Genomic DNA, 18827 nt, shown 5'->3' with positions numbered 1-18827 from the left:
CTTGTCTTTTAACACCACAGGTACATTATTTGTGCTGTGCTTTTTTTTTGGGGGGGTACATATTTCTATAAAACTAATACATGCTGGGGTTCATGAGATGTTCTTGCATAATCAATTTTTAATAATAATACTGACAATGATATTTTATTTACGAGTAGCCAATGTAGTTAAGCCCTGCATGCTGAGCACTAAGCAAGAAGGCAGAAGGTACCATTTTATTCAGACTTTGGAATGACTAAGCCATGGGTCAAACCCTTGACCTCTCATTCATGGGGCAGGCACTTTACCACTGAGCAACCATGCCTGGTTTTTTATAATAAAATGTTATTTAAAAATGAAAACATTTGCATCTTCCTCATCAACTCGAGTAATGCCATGTAAATGTTTAATAAATGTAAGTCAAGATTTTATGTTTCTGAATGAGATCTATTCCTGTTCAGAATATCAACATAATTTTTGTGCACACCTTGTATAATGAATTTGTTAAAAGTGTACTTTCAATTTAACATTGATATATAGACTAACCTGCAGCTTCTGTGAGGTTAGCTCGGAGTGATTTGATGGTTTCCCTTGCTTTCCGCAATTCAAACTCCAGAACTGTTAATCTTTCATCCACCTGATTGTTACCATCATCTGAATAACGTGCTAAGTCCAGGGAATCAAATGTTGTTTCACTTGATGTTCGATCTGTAAAATAGATACACAAATACATGTAGGCCTATAGATTCGCTGATCATGATTTTTCCTCAACTGCATTGCGCATTCTTTTAAATAAAGAAACAAGCTTGCATAATATAGCAACATAACATTATTTCTGTTTGATACAACACAAGAAAATATGAAACAGCAACATACATGTAAAACTGACAAGCCTCATATTCATAATTCCACACTGATTGATTGTGTATATATAAAAAATGAAACTTTCACAAAGTTTGTATATTATTATGTAACAGATTTGACTTTTAGATGGTCACATGTATTTTTTCATCAGATTTAACTTTATTATCTCAGAGTGGAAGATTGCAAGTAGTATAATTCTTGTCATCACTTAAATGTAATATACAAAAGTATACATGAGACAACAGTAAATGAAAAAAAAATAGGAGAAAAGAAAAGATACATGTCATGTCTGGTTTAGACATAATTTGTAAACATTAACACCATTAATTACAGTACGGTACTGGTACTTAAAGGGGAAGTTCACCCTGAAGAATTTTTTTTTGTAAAAATACCACAAAAAATAATAAAATATATTGGTGGAGGTTGACGAAAATCCAATCACAGATTAAGAAAGTTATTATTAATATGAGCAGCTGCCCCTTAAACATGTCAATTTTTTTAATGGTTCATAATGACAATTTTTTACCTAACATGTCTAGGGAAGTTTCTGATAGGCTTTTTACACAGGATTTTCTTAACCCCGGACTATCGCTAACCCCGTACTATCCTTAACCCCGTACTATTTATTTTCCTTTTCACACATGCCAAATTGTTTTTGCTAACCCCGGATAAGGAATGCTTGCTTTTTACACACGAAACTCGCTAACCCCGGACTATTGGTAGCTCATGAATATTCATGAGCGCACTGAGGGGTCATTCGGGTCATATCCAAAATCGCTGACTTCTGGCGCGCGCTTTTTTTTCATCGCCGTGATCGCTGTTCATGAATATTCATTATACTTACCTCTGATTGGACAACAGGGCCGGCTCTGTTGCGGGGCATGAATGGGAGCGCTTAGCCCACTTTCGTTTTACACATGCGATCTTAACCCCGTACTATTGCTCTTAGCACCGCAATTGGTGGGATAACCCTGCTTTTTTGCAGGGCCAAATAATCCCGTACTATAGGTGGGGTTAGCCCACTTTGCAAAAACGCTGTGTAAAACGAAAGTGGGCTAAGCTTAACCCCGTACTATAGGTGGGGCTAAATTGCCATTTAGCCCCACCAATAGTACGGGGTTAAGGAAATTTTAGCCTGTCTAAAAAGGGTATGAATGTAGGCATGATTGAACAGAACCCCCCCCCCCCTCTACATATGATGGGGTGTCCAAACTTCGCGCACTTTTCAAAAATATTAATCAGGCTTAATTTTGTCCACAAATTATTCATAATTTATACAAAACCAATTCAAGAAATAGTAACCACATTGACGACAAGATCGTAAACTATAAAATCATGGACGAAAATGTAAAGTAGGTCACGGGGTTTCGCCGGTATCGCGATCTCAAAATTCTATTCCGATCGGCGAATGCGGGCTGTGCTGGAAAACCGTTCAGAAAAAGTGTGACCTAACTTCGCGCACCAAAGCTTTTGTGGAGATTTAAACAAAGACTCAAGCTCAAAAAGTGAAATATTTATATCAGATTGATGGCAAAATGGTATGGAATCGGTTAGTACCACATTTAACTCACATTTTTGATGATTTCTGCTTGCTAAATGGTGATATTAAGATGCTTGTTGATTTCTTCAAAACGGGCGCTAACGGTGACAAATTTGCCGATCTTTTGCCAATATTTTCATGAATACTGGACTAATCCTAAAGAAACTTTCAGCGAAGGGTAATTTTAGGTCGCTTTTCACATTGATGATGTCAGATTTTAAGGATATTGGCTAGTTTTGGAGATAATGACCGTCCGCGAAGTTTGGACACGCGCGAAGTTTGGACTCACTGCCATACAATTATTATCATGAAATTGTGCACCATTTCATTACAAACTTACTTCCGCAAATTTCACTGCCCCGATACTCACACAAATTCCCGACTTGAGGAGACCCACCGCGGCCGTCCGCCGACTGTTTCTCAAAGTTCCCCGGGTTGGAGAAGTAATCACGGAGGCGGGGCAGCTGCCGACCATTTTCAGTGAGCTCCGTATGCAATTCCAATGCCGAAAGCAGAAGGTTGTCTTTTAGTAATTTCACCGCTATGGAGTCATAACTCAGTTCTTCTTTGGACCAGGCATTCTTGGGGGAACCTTCAGATTTGGAGGATGGTCTTGATTTTTCTTCTTCTACCGCAGCAATGATGCTATCCTCAATTTCTCCGTCCTCATCTCCGAAGAACGGATTATAGTCCGCCATGGTTATTTCGCAAAATTTGTTTACACAGCATTTAGAGGGAGTGCATTTTCTTGTTTGATGAAAGATTTCTTTCACGACATGACTCGAAATGTACGCACAGGGGGGGTGTAACGTTAGAAAATTAATTTATCCGATAGAGGGCCCGGGGGATGGGGGCTGGGGCTGGACAGTCAGCCTAGGGACATTTGCCAAGTGTTCAGAAAAAAGTGAGTGAAATTCCGTGATTTGGCTAAAAATTCTTCAAATTTGGATGAATTTGAATCTGCTCGATCCGGATCGACATGGCCATGGGCCACGTCCACTCAAATCCATTGTATTTGGGGATATTCAAAAATGCATAAATCAATTAACCTAGCTATTATCTCTGTATCAAAATATCCACTGTTGCCTCTCCTATTATCGTTGCCAAAAATTGCCGGGCTGCTGTTTTTTTTTTTTCTTTCTTTTAGAGAGAGTGAGATTTCAAGTTTCAAATAATTAGATTTCATGTGAAGATTAAAAAAAGGATCATCATTTCAAAACCTAAATGTTTATATTTTTCAATAATTACTAGCATTTTTTCCGTAGTAATATTGCAGAAATCTATAATTTCGACTAATGCTTATGAATTATGATACGCATTACGAAAACTGTGCTTGAACATATTGTCTTTTCAGCTCTCAGTGTGATCAAATTAAAATTGTTCAGCCCACACTTTGCCCTCGCATTGATCGTATAGGCATTCTATTCATTAATTTTTATTACAAAAGGTGCTTGAAATTGTTTCAGGTCTGAATGTTGTTCAGCTTGCATTATTTGAATTTGGATACGTATCTTTTTAAGTTCCTTCTGATATTCAGGTTCCCTTTTCAGATAACTGTAATTGGCCCATAGGCCCGCTGTATAAAAAAAAATCAGCTGTTGCTCATCGTACTTTCTCGTTGTCAAGTCTATAGATCTAAAAAAAAAAAAACTTGCGCAAGTTAAGTTCGCACTTGGCATTTTTAGTGAGAGACGTATCTCCTCCTCAAACAAAGTTTGGAAATCTGAGTTTTCAATAATCCCTTCTCGGTTTTAGTAAATATTAATGTGTGATTGATATCAATGAATAGATCATTTAATTTTCTTTAAAATGATACCCCACATTATATTATCATGGTTCACATTGAAGTGCAGTGCCTTAAAGGGGTGGTCCAGGCTGAAAATATTTATATCTGAATACACAGAGTAGAATTCACTGAGCAAAACGCTGAAAATTTCATCAAAATCGGATAACAAATAATAAAGTTATTGAAGTTTAAAATTTAGCAATATTTTGTGAAAACAGTCGTAATGAATATTCATTAGGCGAGCTGATGATGTCACATCTCCACTTTCCGTTTTCTTATTTTATTACATAAAATCATATTTTTTTCATTATTTTATACTTGTGTGAATAATATGTCTCCCTTATAATGAAATAAGTTGCAGCGATAAATATCTAATGCACTAAATCAGTTGTCAATCCAATTTTTCTAGTTCTTGGAGGAAAAAAGTTGAATAAACCTAACAAGTGGAGATGTGATATCATCAGCCCACCTAATGAATATTCATGATGACTGTTTTTACAAAATATTACTAAACTTTAAAATGTAATAACTTTGTTATTTGTTGTCCGATTTTGACGAAGTTTTCGGCATTTTGCTTAGTGAATTCTATTCTATTTATTAAGTTATAAATGCTTTCAGCCTGGACCACCCCTTTAATGTGGGACAAGGTCAAAATTCAAAAGTTTCAAAATGACACAATATTGACAGTCACTGTTCTTTTTTTACGTGCATGGTTTATGAGTGCATGAGTTTCTCAGCAGTTTGTTTTGTTTTCATGCACCTTAACATCAAAATTAACATGGAATCAAACACACCTCTGCACAAGGCAGCAAACACATAACAAACTAACAAACATGCATGCCGGGTATTTCAAATTAGCCACGACTCGAACCACTGATCGCACAGAACCATCACGACGTAAACCTTTACAAAAAAAATGAAGAAGCAGGAGCTTAATTGATTTGAATCTCTATTGACCATGTTGACACAGACAAAAGAATCATGTTTTTATTGACCCTTCATGACTATTTTCCTGCTCGTTTTGCAGCTTTTCAATTCAGACCTCATCCAACACTTTTGAATCTTGCTCTTTTCATGATGGCATGATCATTACAAGCATGGTATCATTCGGAGAATTAAATGATCTTTTGAATGATATTATTCGGGTTTAATATATCAAAATCATTCAGTCAGTCCTTGAAATAATCTACTGAATATAATTTTTTAAAGCAAATGTAAAAAGGACTACCCCCTTAACGGATAATTTTTGTCCACTCCGTCTATATTTTTTTTAAGAGGCGGTGTTGTTTTAAATTTGACAAGCAAGCAAGTATACAAAAAAAGGAAGGTGATTTTGGTCCAAGAAACATTTAGAAAAACGGGGTAAAATATAGGTTTTCCCGTCCAATTTCATCAGAGTTGCATTTGAATCAATGAAAGGACGTTCAAATTCGAAATATTTCGTCCACCCTCTGAACTCATGGTTCATTTTCATTTATTTTGCATTCAATTCCGTTCTATATCATTCCTTTGAATTTTGTAGAAATTCAATTTAGAGAGATATTCGTTCAAATTAATGGCCCTAAGGAGTCATTTAATTTCGCGACGAACAACTGATCATTTAATTTCGCCTAAAATACCATTTTCAATTTCATTTATCAGCACACATAATTGCACGTTAAACGACCGAGTTTGGATAGCATGTTTCTTTGTTCATTTTTTTTTCATCACGTTATACAATTTTTAAAAAAACTTTACCCTATTTTCTATTTTTCTAACCTTTTCAGTTAAAATAATTTCATTCCATTATAATTGATAAAGAATTTATTCATGTAAAACTTGTAGGATATGGTTGTAAACGCTTATTCATTTAGTGATTGATGAGTGGGCGCAGGGGCGGATCCAGGATTTACCAAAAGGGGGGGGGGCACATTTTCCCGAGGAATTTGACGAGCAAAAAAAAATGTTTTTAACCAAAGAATAAAGGTATTTCGTCCACGAAAAAAACCCAATTATTGTGCCGAAAGGGGGAGGGGCACGAGTCGGCTGTGCCCCCCCTGGATCCGCCAGTGAGTGGGTGGATGACCTATGCCAATGGCAGGTATTTTCTCGTCATCATCTTGTTCTTTTTTATTTTACATAACTGTAATTTATATCGTTTTGGGGTAGGGATAAGAAACATGGTATTGAAAGTGGCACAAAAAAGAGTTTTTGTTCCGATGATGGTTTGTCAGATGGATGATACATTTCAGTAAAATTGTAAACATCAAATTTAGGAGTAAAATCCATTTCCATAATTATTCAAAAGAAGTGAACAACAACAACAACGAAAAACACTGTCCATATCTATAAAGTGATTGCATATTAATGATATTGAATTCCTAAACGTTCGCAAGGAAGGTACCGGTGCGAATTTGAAAACACTTATTCAGCTATTTCAATTTGATCGTGATTTATACATGTTTCTATGAGATAACCATGAAATCGCATGCCAATAGAATTAAATTGAATTAAGTATTTGGATATTTAAATGCTAATCTCATAGGTCATTCAAATTAGTTGCAAATTGAATTATTACATCATTAAATCGGTTAAAACTTTTACGAAATTGGACGGGAAAACCTATATTAAATGGATCTTTAATTTTCAGATTGTTTTTTTGTAAATCAAATGTTGCTTGCTTGCGAAACTTTAAATAGTGACCAAACATTTGCTCCGGGCCATATTTTGTCTATGTATCATGGTAAATAAAGAGGCTTTATAGGAGGAAATTTTAATTTGTTTACAAATTTTCGGCATTACTCCTATTTGTTTAAGATCGAGTCGATCTGTACTGAAAATCGTAATTCAGAAAAAATTGGAACCAGGGCAGGTTCGAATCCCACTGGTTCCAGACTTATGATTTTCATTACAGATCGAGCATACCGATCTTAGACAAATATGAATAATGCCGAAAATTTGTAAACAAAATAATTATATGCATATAGATAAATAATAATAATAATGTTTTATTTACCCATCAGGGTAGCCACTTCAGTTAGGAAACTGCTCTACCAGCGGGCCCTGCATAATATATTATTACCCTTCTCCAATCTAAATGCTGAGCGCCTAGCAAGAAGGCAAAAGGTCACACTTTTATAAGTCTTTGGTATGATTCGGCCGAGGATCGAACCACGACCTCCCGTTCATGAGGCGGACGCTCTACACTGAGCCACCATATAGTTATAGAGCAGTGAGTCTCGATCTGGTTATAGAGTTACAGTGTTAAAGGCCTATTGTGTTTTTATATAGGGTAATTAAGGTTTAGGGTAAGTAGGATGTAAGGTTTAGGATGTAATAGATGTAGTGTTAAATCCACCGTTGAATTCAGTAATTCGACTGTCGCCGGAGCAAATGGAACCATTTTTACAGACCCCCCCCCCCGGTCCCCGGTCATATGGCAACTCGGACTCTCGAGTGGTCCGAGCTAGAGTACATACATGAACCAAAAATAATAAGAATTTTCCCTCCCCATGCATGAACATGACCCTGGGAAGCGAGGATGCATGCACCCCAAGATTTAATTTTGGGCGGGGTTCTGACTGTGTTATTCATTTTTATGTAGCAATAAAAAATGATACATTTTACAGACGCCCTCCCCCGAGGCCACCGGTCATGGCAACTCGGACTCGAGTGGTCCTATACATAGTGCATACATTAACCAAAATACTTTTTTTGGGGGGGGGCAGGGTGACCAGACGTCCCGTATTTCCCGGGATTGTCCCGTATTTTGCCCCTTTGTCCCGGCGTCCCGACAAACCCTTCCCGGGACGCCTATTATTTTGTCCCATATTTAAGAATATTGAACAAAATGTAGTTAATACAGTTAAAAGTGATGAATTTTCATCAAATAACCAACAGATGACGAAGCAGAGATAACAATGAAACTAATTTGGAGATGTAATCGGTGGAACAAATTACAGTGAGTTTTCATAACTAGATCTTGTTTCAGCTTTCGATTTGAGTCTTGTGTACTATGATGCCGCTATGTTTCATCTAATTTTTAAGTTTGACAATGTTTCACTTTGAAATTCTATTATCTAAAACATTTCAGTTTTTCAAAATTCCTAAAATGCCAAAAAAAGCACAAAATATCATTATGATTTTTGATAGATGACTGGAATTTTTGTTTGCTTGAAGTTTGAAATGTTCCTCTTTCTTTTTTTTTTATCATTCTTTGTTCATCTCTATATCCTTCCTGCTTGCCCTTTTTTGTTTATCTTTATTTCCGATCTTTTTTCCTGAACCTTCTCTCTCTCTCTGTTCACTTATCTTTCTTTCCTTCTTTCTGTTACTTCCTTTATTAAATTTCCATTTTTTATTTCCAGCATTCATTCTTTCTTTCCTTAAACTTTTCTTTGCTTCCTTCTACCTTTCTCTCCTTCCATTATTTTCTCTTTCTTTCATTCTTTCATTATTTATTTTATATTTCCTTCTAATTCTTTTCCCTTATAATTTCTTTCCCTTCCTGTTTTCTTCTTTGTTTGTTTGTTTCTTTCTTCCAAAGAATGAAGGAAGCATTTTTTTCTTTCCTTCAATTCTTTCTTTCCACCCCTTTTTCTTATTTTATTTTCTCCTTTCTCTTGTCTTTCACACATTTATTCATATTCTTACTTTCTTTAATTTTTTCTCTTCAGTTCCTCTTTTCTTTCTTTCTTTCTTTTCAATTCATCTCTTTTCTTTTGTCTTTTCTTTCTCTCCTTCATTCTTTCGTGTACCCTCCCTTTCAATTCTTATATTTTTCACAAGTCTAACACTGTGTATCTTTGTTGATCCTTTTTGTCGATTGTCCCGTATTTCATTTTGTGAAATCTGGTCACCCGGGGGGGGGGGTCTAATTTTCCCTAGTACCAAAATCACCATTATTTTGTAGCGACCGGCGCCCCCTTTTTTTTTGCTTGTCGAACTTAAACCAGCACCCCTAATACAAAATCATTCATTCATAGAGGTATATGAAAAAATGGTGCATTTACTTCCCCTGTATCGCCACTGAAGTGTAATGATCAGTGTCACTGTGTACCGCGCACTTAGAATGAGTTATCACACAAAGTAATCACATTATTTTATTTAGAGTCAGACACGATCACGATCAAGTCGCATTGATCATCTACTTCTCGCTGAATTACGAACGCGAAGCCTCCAGTAGAAATAATTTTACGGATAAATGGCCGCTGCTCAAGTTAACAGGATGAAAATATTGAGCCTGTACAGAGAAATGCTACGGGAAGCACAGAAATTCACTGGATATAATTACAGGTTAGAGTGGAAATTTCATTCTATAATAATGCACGCTTATGGATGTATGACCTGTTTTAAGTCCCATGTACTCGAAACGACGTATGGTAATGATATTCATTATGTAACACCTTTCATTTGTATTCATTTTTACGAACTACTCAACACTCACAACAGTTAGATCTAAGTTAATTTCATATTGTAAATTACTGATCACTTGGAAGCATAGGTGCTCTATTTTGGTCAATTGATGGAGCCGGAAAGTAGAATGATTCTGATATTGATAAAAATCACTCATCGGATCTGACTAATTTCATTGAAATTCATCACATCAGCAAAAATAATGTTACTAAATGTTACCATATATGATATAAAAGTAGATTTTGACCCTTGGGCCTGGCCTAATGAATAAACCAAGTTTTACTTTGCATAACACAAGTACTAATTAAACCAACTCTGCATATGATTATGACGTGTAACTCTTAATTTTGTTTTATTTTAATGATGAAAACAGAAACTTTTCCTTTCCTCAGCTCAGCCTTGGCCTGAGACTGTGAGAGACATACACGTTATGGATGTAAATTGTAATTGTTTAGCATAAAGAGCTACTTCATACAGTATCTATGCACCTGCAACTAATGTATAAATCATTGCTATTTATCTAGACCTTTGTAGGTTTTTAGTTTAGATGAATGATGAGGTATCTTCAGGGAACTGATGTCATTTTAAACAAAATTGTTGTGAGTTAAATTATTGTGCTCTGCAATTTTTGGCATCCATCTATCTATCTTATCTATCTATCTATTAATTGTTCTGATCTGTTTTTCTTTTTCATTTCTTTTTATTGTCAGGACGTATGCAGTGAGGAGGATACGAGATGCCTTTCAAGAACACAAGGCAGAAACAAATCCAGAGCTTATAGAAGGATACATCAAGAAGGCTGAGGATAATTTGAACATTATCAGAAGACAGGTAATACAGACATACACTGTATTCAGACCCAGGGGTAGTGCCAGTGTATTTTGATATGGAGGAGAAGGGGGTGGGATGGGGGGGGGGGCAAGCAACAGGACAACCAAAGGGGAAGTCTATTTATACTAGAGTAACATGACCCATAATTGTCATTTTGATACTCTTTTGTTCTTTATTTTTTCTATATCTATTTTTTTCATTGTAAATCACAATCAATCAATGTACATCTGGAGGCTAACAAACTAAATTGTGCTACAAACAGCCATATGATGGATGTTTTGCCCTGAATATATAGATTTTTGTTGTCATAAAGTTAATTTAAAAAAACATATTTAAAGAAGGGTCTCTGAACACAGACTGACTAATCCTGTCACAATTGGTGGAGCTTACTGTACAGTGCGTCCCACAAAAAAAACGAAACCGAGATTTATCATAACTCAGTCACAAATACAATAGACAAATGACCTATCATTGTAAAGCTTAGAATCACCACTTTCATCTGAAACTACTTATATTATTTCTCATTCACGCATGAGTGAGCAAAAACAATTTGAAGAGGGATACCAAAAAAAATCATTTGGCGGGCTGTATCTGGGTTTCAAAAAGAAGACCACAATTTTTAAAAGTTCAATATCTGCTCTTTAATTTGATACCTCAATCACAGAAAATGGTCAAGAAATAACAAAGTTCTGGTTATTTGAAATAAGGCTTGAATTTCAATAATTTCATAAAATGAAGAGGTTCTCGAGGCTAGCGTTCAAACTCACTTGACACTTGGTTTTGTTGACAATCAGCCAGGCATTAAGTCTTTTGTTCACCATGCGATAGCTTCTGAAGGAAACCGGTGAAAACATGTTTATTTGATGAAATTATGGAAATAAAAGCCTTATTTCGAATAACCAGAACTTCGTTATTTCTTGACCATTTTCTGTTAATGAGGTATCTAAGTAATATCAGATACAAGAGGAGATTCTCAGCTTTACATTGGTAGGTCATTTGTCTATTGTATTTGTGATTAAGTTATGATAAATCATCGATAAATCTCGGTTTCGTTTCTTCTGGGACGCACTGTACATGAAGTAATAGTAGTAGAAGAAGTAATATTAGTAGCAGTAGTAGTAGAAGCATTAGCAAAGACTGTAGTAGTAGAAATAGTGTCAATTTTAACTTGAAGTCAAGTATATAATGTTAACTTTCACCTATTCTTACAGGCCACCATCAGCCAACTTTACAGGGAACCTAAGCTGGTTATTGAAAGTGATTCAGTGAAGACAAGCTAACCAAAGAAAGTGTCAACTTATGGACAGTTTCCTATGCAAATAAGAAGGATGATGTAAGTGACTGTATCTGAGGATTTGGGAAGCAAACTCTTGTTTCCCAGATTTTACATGTCTCTTCTGATGAAGAACTTGTTTCCTATTTTAATCAGAGGGAGAGGATACCAGATGAAAGAATGATTGCATCATTGCAGCTATGGAATAGAATGAGATGGAGACAAATATTTTATGAATTTTTAGTTTGAGGTGTGCTTGTTCCTAAGCTCATAATGTGTACATGTGTCATGTGCATGTTACATGCCATCAATTTATAACATGCTGGCATATCATTTAAAAGGGGGGTGGTTCAAAACAAGGTAAGTGAATAGAAAAAAAAATATTCAAAGGATTTTTGATGATGAACATCAAAATTTTGAAATGACACTTGTCATCAAAAGTAAAAATGAAAAGGTTGTCATTTGACCCAGATGCTGTTTTTCCCAGATTTGCCATTAGATAGGTACTTGTTTATTGTTTAAACTTTGAGAACATTAAAATAGGTGAAAGTGGAATGTATTGTCAAAAAATATCTTTACTCAAGATTTTACTTTTTTCTAAAGGCAAATGTTTCAGTATATGGCTGTATTTAAGCAGCTAAGCATATGTCTATGGTCATAATATAGAATTAAGAATCCTTTCAAAACAAAATCATGAAATGCTGGAATTAGTGTATTTGGATAATTATTTTGAAGATTCTAGGTAGCTAAAATTCACTTGAACAATGGAGATTCAATCCTTCGTGAATGAAGTCATATAGCCTGATCTTGTTTTGGCATGCACTTCATCAGATTTAAACTATAATTCCTATTTCAAACTTTGGACCTACATAGTCAAATTATGCAGAAGTGTGGCAGTGTCGAGACTTGAATGTGGGAGGATCAACATCGTCCCACAATTGGTCACACTGAGTGTGTGTTGAGTGTTGTATCAGATTTTTGATGTATTATTTTTGATTCATGATATCAGTTTAAAGGTGCAAGATCCTGGCGCTGTTGGACAAAATGTGTACTCACCGCCATCTTCATTACGAAGATCATCAACAAAATTTTGCATGCAGCTGTCAATGGCCAGCCAGTCGCGCAGCACATGCACACAGTACACATACGCTATGCTGCATTTGGCTACATCGGCATTGGTCCAAATATCTTCTGACCTCACTTCACATAGCAGGAGGCAAGAACCAACCTGCCAAGATCTTTGAACAGCAGCCGGAGTGTACACGAACTTAGCATAAGGGCATTCGGAAGATGGCATCTGCGTAACCATGATAACATTGGTGTCAGTGGGCAGCTGTCAGCTGGTCCCTCCTGCATTGCTTGCGTATTTCAAACATCTCCCTCTTTAATGTAATGCTTTCAAAGCGCAAAAATAGTACCCAATATGAATATTCCATGAATTTATTTATTCAATTTAACATTTTGAATTCAAAATTCACAATCCAATTTCAAGTATTCAACACAAAATACAGAAGTCAATGTGAACACCAAAGAAGATGTGATGTAGCGTCCTCTAGACATACACGTAATGATGACAAATGATAAAGATGAAATATTATAGGCATGTGTAAAATATAAAGGTGTTCTTGAATTAATGTCAATCTTCTAGCTGTAAAATTATATGATCCTTGAACTACCAGAATATCTCCCCCATATATCAAACCTTTATGAATATAGTGATGAAGTTGATGAAGTCAATTTTCTACCATCGTGAACATATTATTGTAATGGTTTATTCAAGGAATGAATTGCTTTTGGAAGTCATGTTGTCTTATTAATGAGTTATATTTAGAACATATGCTATTTAGAGTTAATACGGTGAAAGCCACTATGAGAAACTAACAAAATCCGCAGCAAGGACTGTTCTCCGCATTACCACAATAAGCTATTTTAACTACATGTAGTTGTTAGCAGACAGAATACTCTTTAAACCTGCAATTTACAGTGTATGTGGAAGAAGTTTCTTCTAGCAGAAATACATCTATGTCAGCAATTAAATCACAATAATTAAATGTATACTAGCATGAAAATTCATGATAATGTGATAAAAAGGATATTACAGGGCATAATATTCAGGATCTATAGTGATAGTGTTAAATTTAGCTGTTGCTATTATATACTCTATACCTTTTTTAAAAACCAAACAAGCAAGCAAACATACAGCAAGTTGTTGGATGGTCTTTGTAAGCCACATTGTTTTTTAGTAAAAAATATTGAGGGGGATGAAGTTTTTGGTTTGTTTCACTGATTCTGAATAGTTTGCGTGCAAATGAATCAAACGAGTCAAAAGTTGTCAATTATCTTTAAATGAATACATGTTTATTTTTTATCATATTTTGTATGTACAGTGTATTTTTCCTTTTTTTTCAATTTATCCTCTTTGACGTGCCCATTCCTGATTAAAAGAGGTTGTTTGTAAAAGAAAAGAAATTATAATACAGATATACATGTAAGTAAAACGTGATTCAATTAATTTGCTAGAAAATCAAAGAAGTTACACTGTAGATGCAAATAATGCTTATACCCTTTGTGGTTTTGCACGTGGAAAATTGAAATTGAATGATTGAGCGATCATTACACACCTACTTTTTTTTTTTTGTAAAGTAATGAATGGTAAAATAATAGGCTAAAACAGCATACATAGAAGATACACAATTGACTGAGGTTTCCTTTGTAGGTTTGAAAATACATTGCATTGCTGAACTGGCCAGTATACTATGCGTATATTTCATTTATTTCCCAATGCAGGGAGTTCCAAAGCTGTCATTGACGCAATTCTTGTGTCTTTTGACACAAATTTGCCACCTTATTTGTACTTCCCAATCCAAAGTCTATTTTTTGTTTTGTTTTATTACACTGGTTTTAGTGGTTCAGTGTAAGAAAGTATGTGTACATAAAAAATTATGATCAAAATTAATCTTTTATTGATACAGTAGTAAAAATTGAAGTGAGCATGATTGTTTCAGTTGCAGCATACGTACAGGGTAATATGAGTTGGTGTACATTTACAAAGACTCATTGTATTTCATATTCTTTGGAATTGTACTCTTACCTCAAATCTTGATAAACTAAGAAGTCAAAGTTAACATTGAAAGAGCCAAGGAGTGAATGCATATTATGCAAAATGGTAGATTATTCCTTATAGGCAGTGTGATTTGTGAAACCTGACTATGTGTTCACTGACTTTGCATGAAGTTAGGAGTTGTAAAGGTCCTTCTATTGCTTACATGGGTCTAGTAACACAGTTACACAGAGCTGATTGGTTCTCAATTGAGCTCAATGCAATCGATTACTAAGCTTTATGTTGTTCGGCCCTGATTTGTTGATGATTTGGGGAGTTGCCTGTTTTCCATCGAATATTGAAGAGTTGCGATTGATCCAATCAATTACAACTATGGACGGCCAGCAACATCAACATCCATTGCGCATGTTCATTCAAAATGTTTTCTAACTATGATGTATACTTATGCATTCATTGTTTTCTTGAAAATTCTCTTTGCTTCTATTTGTTTACAAAGGACATTGTGCAAATTTCCTGTAGAAAAAATATGACACTGGTGGATTTTCATTGAGTTACAATTGATTGGATCAATTGTAAATCTTTGGGCGCTGGGGCCTGTTGCAGAAAGAGTTGCGTTTAAATACCAGCCAAAAAATCAGTAGCAAGTCCCAAATGCGCGGTGTTGATTGGTTGAAAATCAAGGTGCGCATCATTTTAACTTTCTGCAACATGCCCCTGGTCTTATAATGATGCATCACCTTTCAATTTGGATAATTTGTTATACTAAGTTTTATGAAACAGGGCCATGGTTTATGTACTGCCTTTAAAGCTTGTGTATAGTTTTGGTAAATCCACCAAAATGCACCTATCACTATTCCAATTCATTGCTAGCTAATATGAATGGATATGCCCATAACAGTTATGATGTGGAAAATATGAAATGAAAATGTGTTTTACAGGATAAATTTTGCGATTTTACATGGAAATTTAACTTGATCGGGTCTATACACAGGCTTTAACAGTTGGAAAAATCACTCAGTATTGTTTCGCACCCCACTCTGTCATATCTAAACAATTTCACAAATCACAAGCATAAGAAAATAGTTTGTCCTTCTTAATGCCATCTGGGTATCCAAAGATAGATTAATTTTGAACATTGATTGCTGATAAAAGTGAAAGTAACAAAAAAAAATTGCCACCAGGAATATGCATTCACACTTTGACCCTTTCCAAAATGTATTTTGGCTAGTTTTCTCAACCTATCTGGTATATTGTATTAAAGAACTGTAAAATTTTGAATACTTTCTATATTCTATATATTTTTGTGGGAAGATGTTACTTGTTGTTAAGCAAGTAAATGTTGCAAATTGATATGAGAATAAAATGAAAATTAAAAATAGGTAAAGATAATTTTGTGTCCATATTACTGTGGTTATCTAGCCTTGATAATAAATGATGAATGTGAAATCAGGAAATATGAAATAATTGTTGGTGAAAGCTTGATAGATAATCCAGAAAGGGATAGGAAATCCGGATTGTTTGCTTTGGAAAATGAGATCCCCAAGTCAAAGCAAATCTGAAACTAGCGATTAATTTGGTAGGTCGACAACTTTCCTCTTTGCTATTATTTTATTTTTCAAGTTGTATATTTTCTTTTTACTCCAGGCAAATACTGATTATATTGATATACTATGTATCCTTAGAATAAAAATCACTTAGTAAAATGATATTTCAGTCATTTTAAAGTGAATTTCAATAACATGACATTGCCATTTTTTAACCAAGTAGAGAAACACCCACACAATGTGTGTATATGATTAAAATTGATGAAATTAAAAAAAAACAACTGAAACATAACTTTTTTATTTTTCATCTGAATTAGTTCAAACTTTCACCAGTCTGCTGTTATATAAAAGAATTTTTAAAGGGCTATCGGATTGAATTCTGTCTAAAACACATATCTATAAAATATAGGACCTGAAACACGAAGATCAAAGACTTGTGATTGATCGTTGTGTGGATTTGTCTTTTTTTTTGCACATAATGATCAATTGAATGAAGTGCGAAAATGAGCATCGTATGCTATTATCACTTGCTGAGCCTTGTGTTACGGGACCCTGAACAGAAAGACGAGGGGATCATTTCACAAGACTTAAAATCTTTAAAGCAATGCAATTTTCTGCGACAAACTTGGTATTGGCCAATCAAGCGTTACGATTTCTTGGATTTTGGTATAGGTTGTCATATGAGGTGCTTGCTTTGAGCCAAAATTATACTTTGCCCTTTTTTTCATGAAAATGCCCCTCCTAGTTTTTCGGAGTGAAAGTCATTGTTTTTTTTTTTGCTTGTCAGACAATTTTTATGTTGGAACAAGTGTCTCCCTCTTTTGAGCTTATGAAAGGAGAGCTTTGATTGTAGAGTTGCAGTTTTGTGCGGTATATATTCTGATATCTTCAATTTCGGTTTGATAAATCGCAGTGTCAACAATATTGTAATGAACCGGGTAAAAAAGGAAGTCACTCAAACTTTACGAGGCTTACATCAATTCTTTCTATAGTTTTTTTTCAAAAATATTATTTTTGGATGGACCCCAATCCATATCTTTTTAAAGGTCAGGCCCACCCCCCCCCGAAAAAAAAATCGAATTGAGTAAAGTTAGAGGAAAATCAAAGAAGCATATTACTGAAATTTTCATCAAAGTCGGATGTTAAGTAAGAAATTTATGACATTTTAAAGTTTTGCTTATATTTCACAGAGCAATTATAATGCACTGAAGTCAGCGATATGGAAATGAGAGAGTTGATGATGTTCCTCACTATTTCTTTCTTTTTGTTTGAATTATACATTTTTATAATTATTTTTACAGATTAAATAAGGACCATCTTGTCTGATCCACAACATTTTAAAACAATGGTAATCCCACATGTTCAGGGAGGAATAAAACCAAAAAAGAAATAGTGAGGGCATGATGCCATCGGTCTCATTTGCATACCGACCAGAATATGGATATAGCTGTTTTGTGGAATTAAGCAACACTTAAAATCTCCGATTTTGATGAAATTTGCTTGTTTGACATTTTTCTTTTTGTTCAAACCAATTTTTCGTTTGTGGACTCATCCTTTAAATTGAATCCTATATTTTTTTTCATTTTCATTCTTAATTAAATCAAACAAATCGCAAGATTAACAAACAATTGCCATAGAATTATTCAGACATTTGCCCTTTTCACATTCTTTTGGGTTGCCAGACGCATCCATAGACTATAGTTTGTAGGGTTTTTTTAAATGAGTATATGAAATAAAGGAAATGTAATGATACAAATTATATCCCCCAATGAATAGTACATGGGTGGTCCTCTTTGTACATCCTGTGTGCCGCCGCCGTCTGTCTTCTATTCGCTATCAATTTGGAGGCCTATTCCTCTGTTTCTTCCAAGTTCTCCTGACCCCTCCCCTCTTTATATCAATCAATTCCCCCATCCCTCTCTTTCTCTTACTTTCAGTTCATACTCTCCCGTGATAATATTCCTCATTTCTCTCCGTTAAGGTTTGCTCAGACTGAAAATGACTAAACACAATCGAAGTGATTATTTTTATAGCGCACATGTGAGCAAAATTTATTTGTATTCAATATAAGCGTGTGAACTGTGACATCCATTTAAATACATAAAATTATATATCTATAACCTCAGTTAATGGATCTAAGCGATACTTTTTCCTCCGTCGAACCTTAGATCGTGTGTCGACGATCGAGCGAGAAAAAAAATCGAATTTGAATTGTAAAGTCAATTTCAAATTTCAGAGAAAATTGTAATTTATGGACTTTTACATTAGCATGACTATGTAGCACACTCTTAAAAACTAGTGAATTCTTACCCAATATTGAGTAGAAAAGGAACATGCATGTTTGCTGGGTATATTTTTTTTTACCCCATAATGAGCAAATGCATGTTTTAAGGATGAATTTCAACGCAAGATTGCGTAAAATTTACAAAATGTTTGGTATCTTTTTACCAAAACAACATGCATGTACCCATTTTACCCAATATTGAGTATTTCTTTAGAGTGCAGAGATTATGGGTCTAGTTCCCTCATTGCCACGACATTAATAAATCTTGTAA

The 18827-nt window shown here is 34.9% G+C and overlaps 2 protein-coding genes across 3 annotated transcripts in view; one reads left to right on the top strand and one right to left on the bottom strand.

The window, feature by feature from the left end:
* LOC121407193 (RAB11-binding protein RELCH-like) overlaps positions 1-3135 on the bottom strand; it is a 33294-nt gene extending 30159 nt beyond the window's left edge. Inside the window, exons 1-2 of the mRNA XM_041598148.1 lie at positions 2754-3135; positions 526-687 (exon numbers count right to left, since the gene is read on the bottom strand). Coding sequence (XP_041454082.1) covers positions 526-687; positions 2754-3081 — 490 coding nt within the window. The 5' untranslated portion in view covers positions 3082-3135. The remainder of the gene's footprint in view (positions 1-525; positions 688-2753) is intronic.
* Positions 3136-9317: 6182 nt separating this feature from the next.
* Positions 9318-12834, top strand: LOC121407192 (LYR motif-containing protein 4-like). 2 transcript variants are annotated; one of them, XR_005968882.1, is made up of 4 exons: positions 9318-9443; positions 10274-10394; positions 11606-11727; positions 12677-12834. XR_005968882.1 is itself a non-coding variant. In XM_041598147.1 (3 exons), the coding sequence occupies exons 1-3, from the start codon at positions 9352-9354 to the stop codon at positions 11672-11674; spliced, it is 282 nt and encodes a 93-aa protein (XP_041454081.1). In that variant the 5' UTR covers positions 9318-9351; the 3' UTR covers positions 11675-12834. The 2 variants fall into 2 exon arrangements, 1 of the variants encoding a protein (XP_041454081.1); XM_041598147.1 differs by having other exon boundaries at positions 11606-12834.
* Positions 12835-18827: the final 5993 nt, after the last annotated feature.

The sequence above is a fragment of the Lytechinus variegatus genome, chromosome 2 (assembly GCF_018143015.1).
Source record: "Lytechinus variegatus isolate NC3 chromosome 2, Lvar_3.0, whole genome shotgun sequence".
Lineage (NCBI taxonomy): Eukaryota > Metazoa > Echinodermata > Echinoidea > Temnopleuroida > Toxopneustidae > Lytechinus > Lytechinus variegatus.
This window is presented reverse-complemented; position numbering and strand designations above follow the sequence as displayed.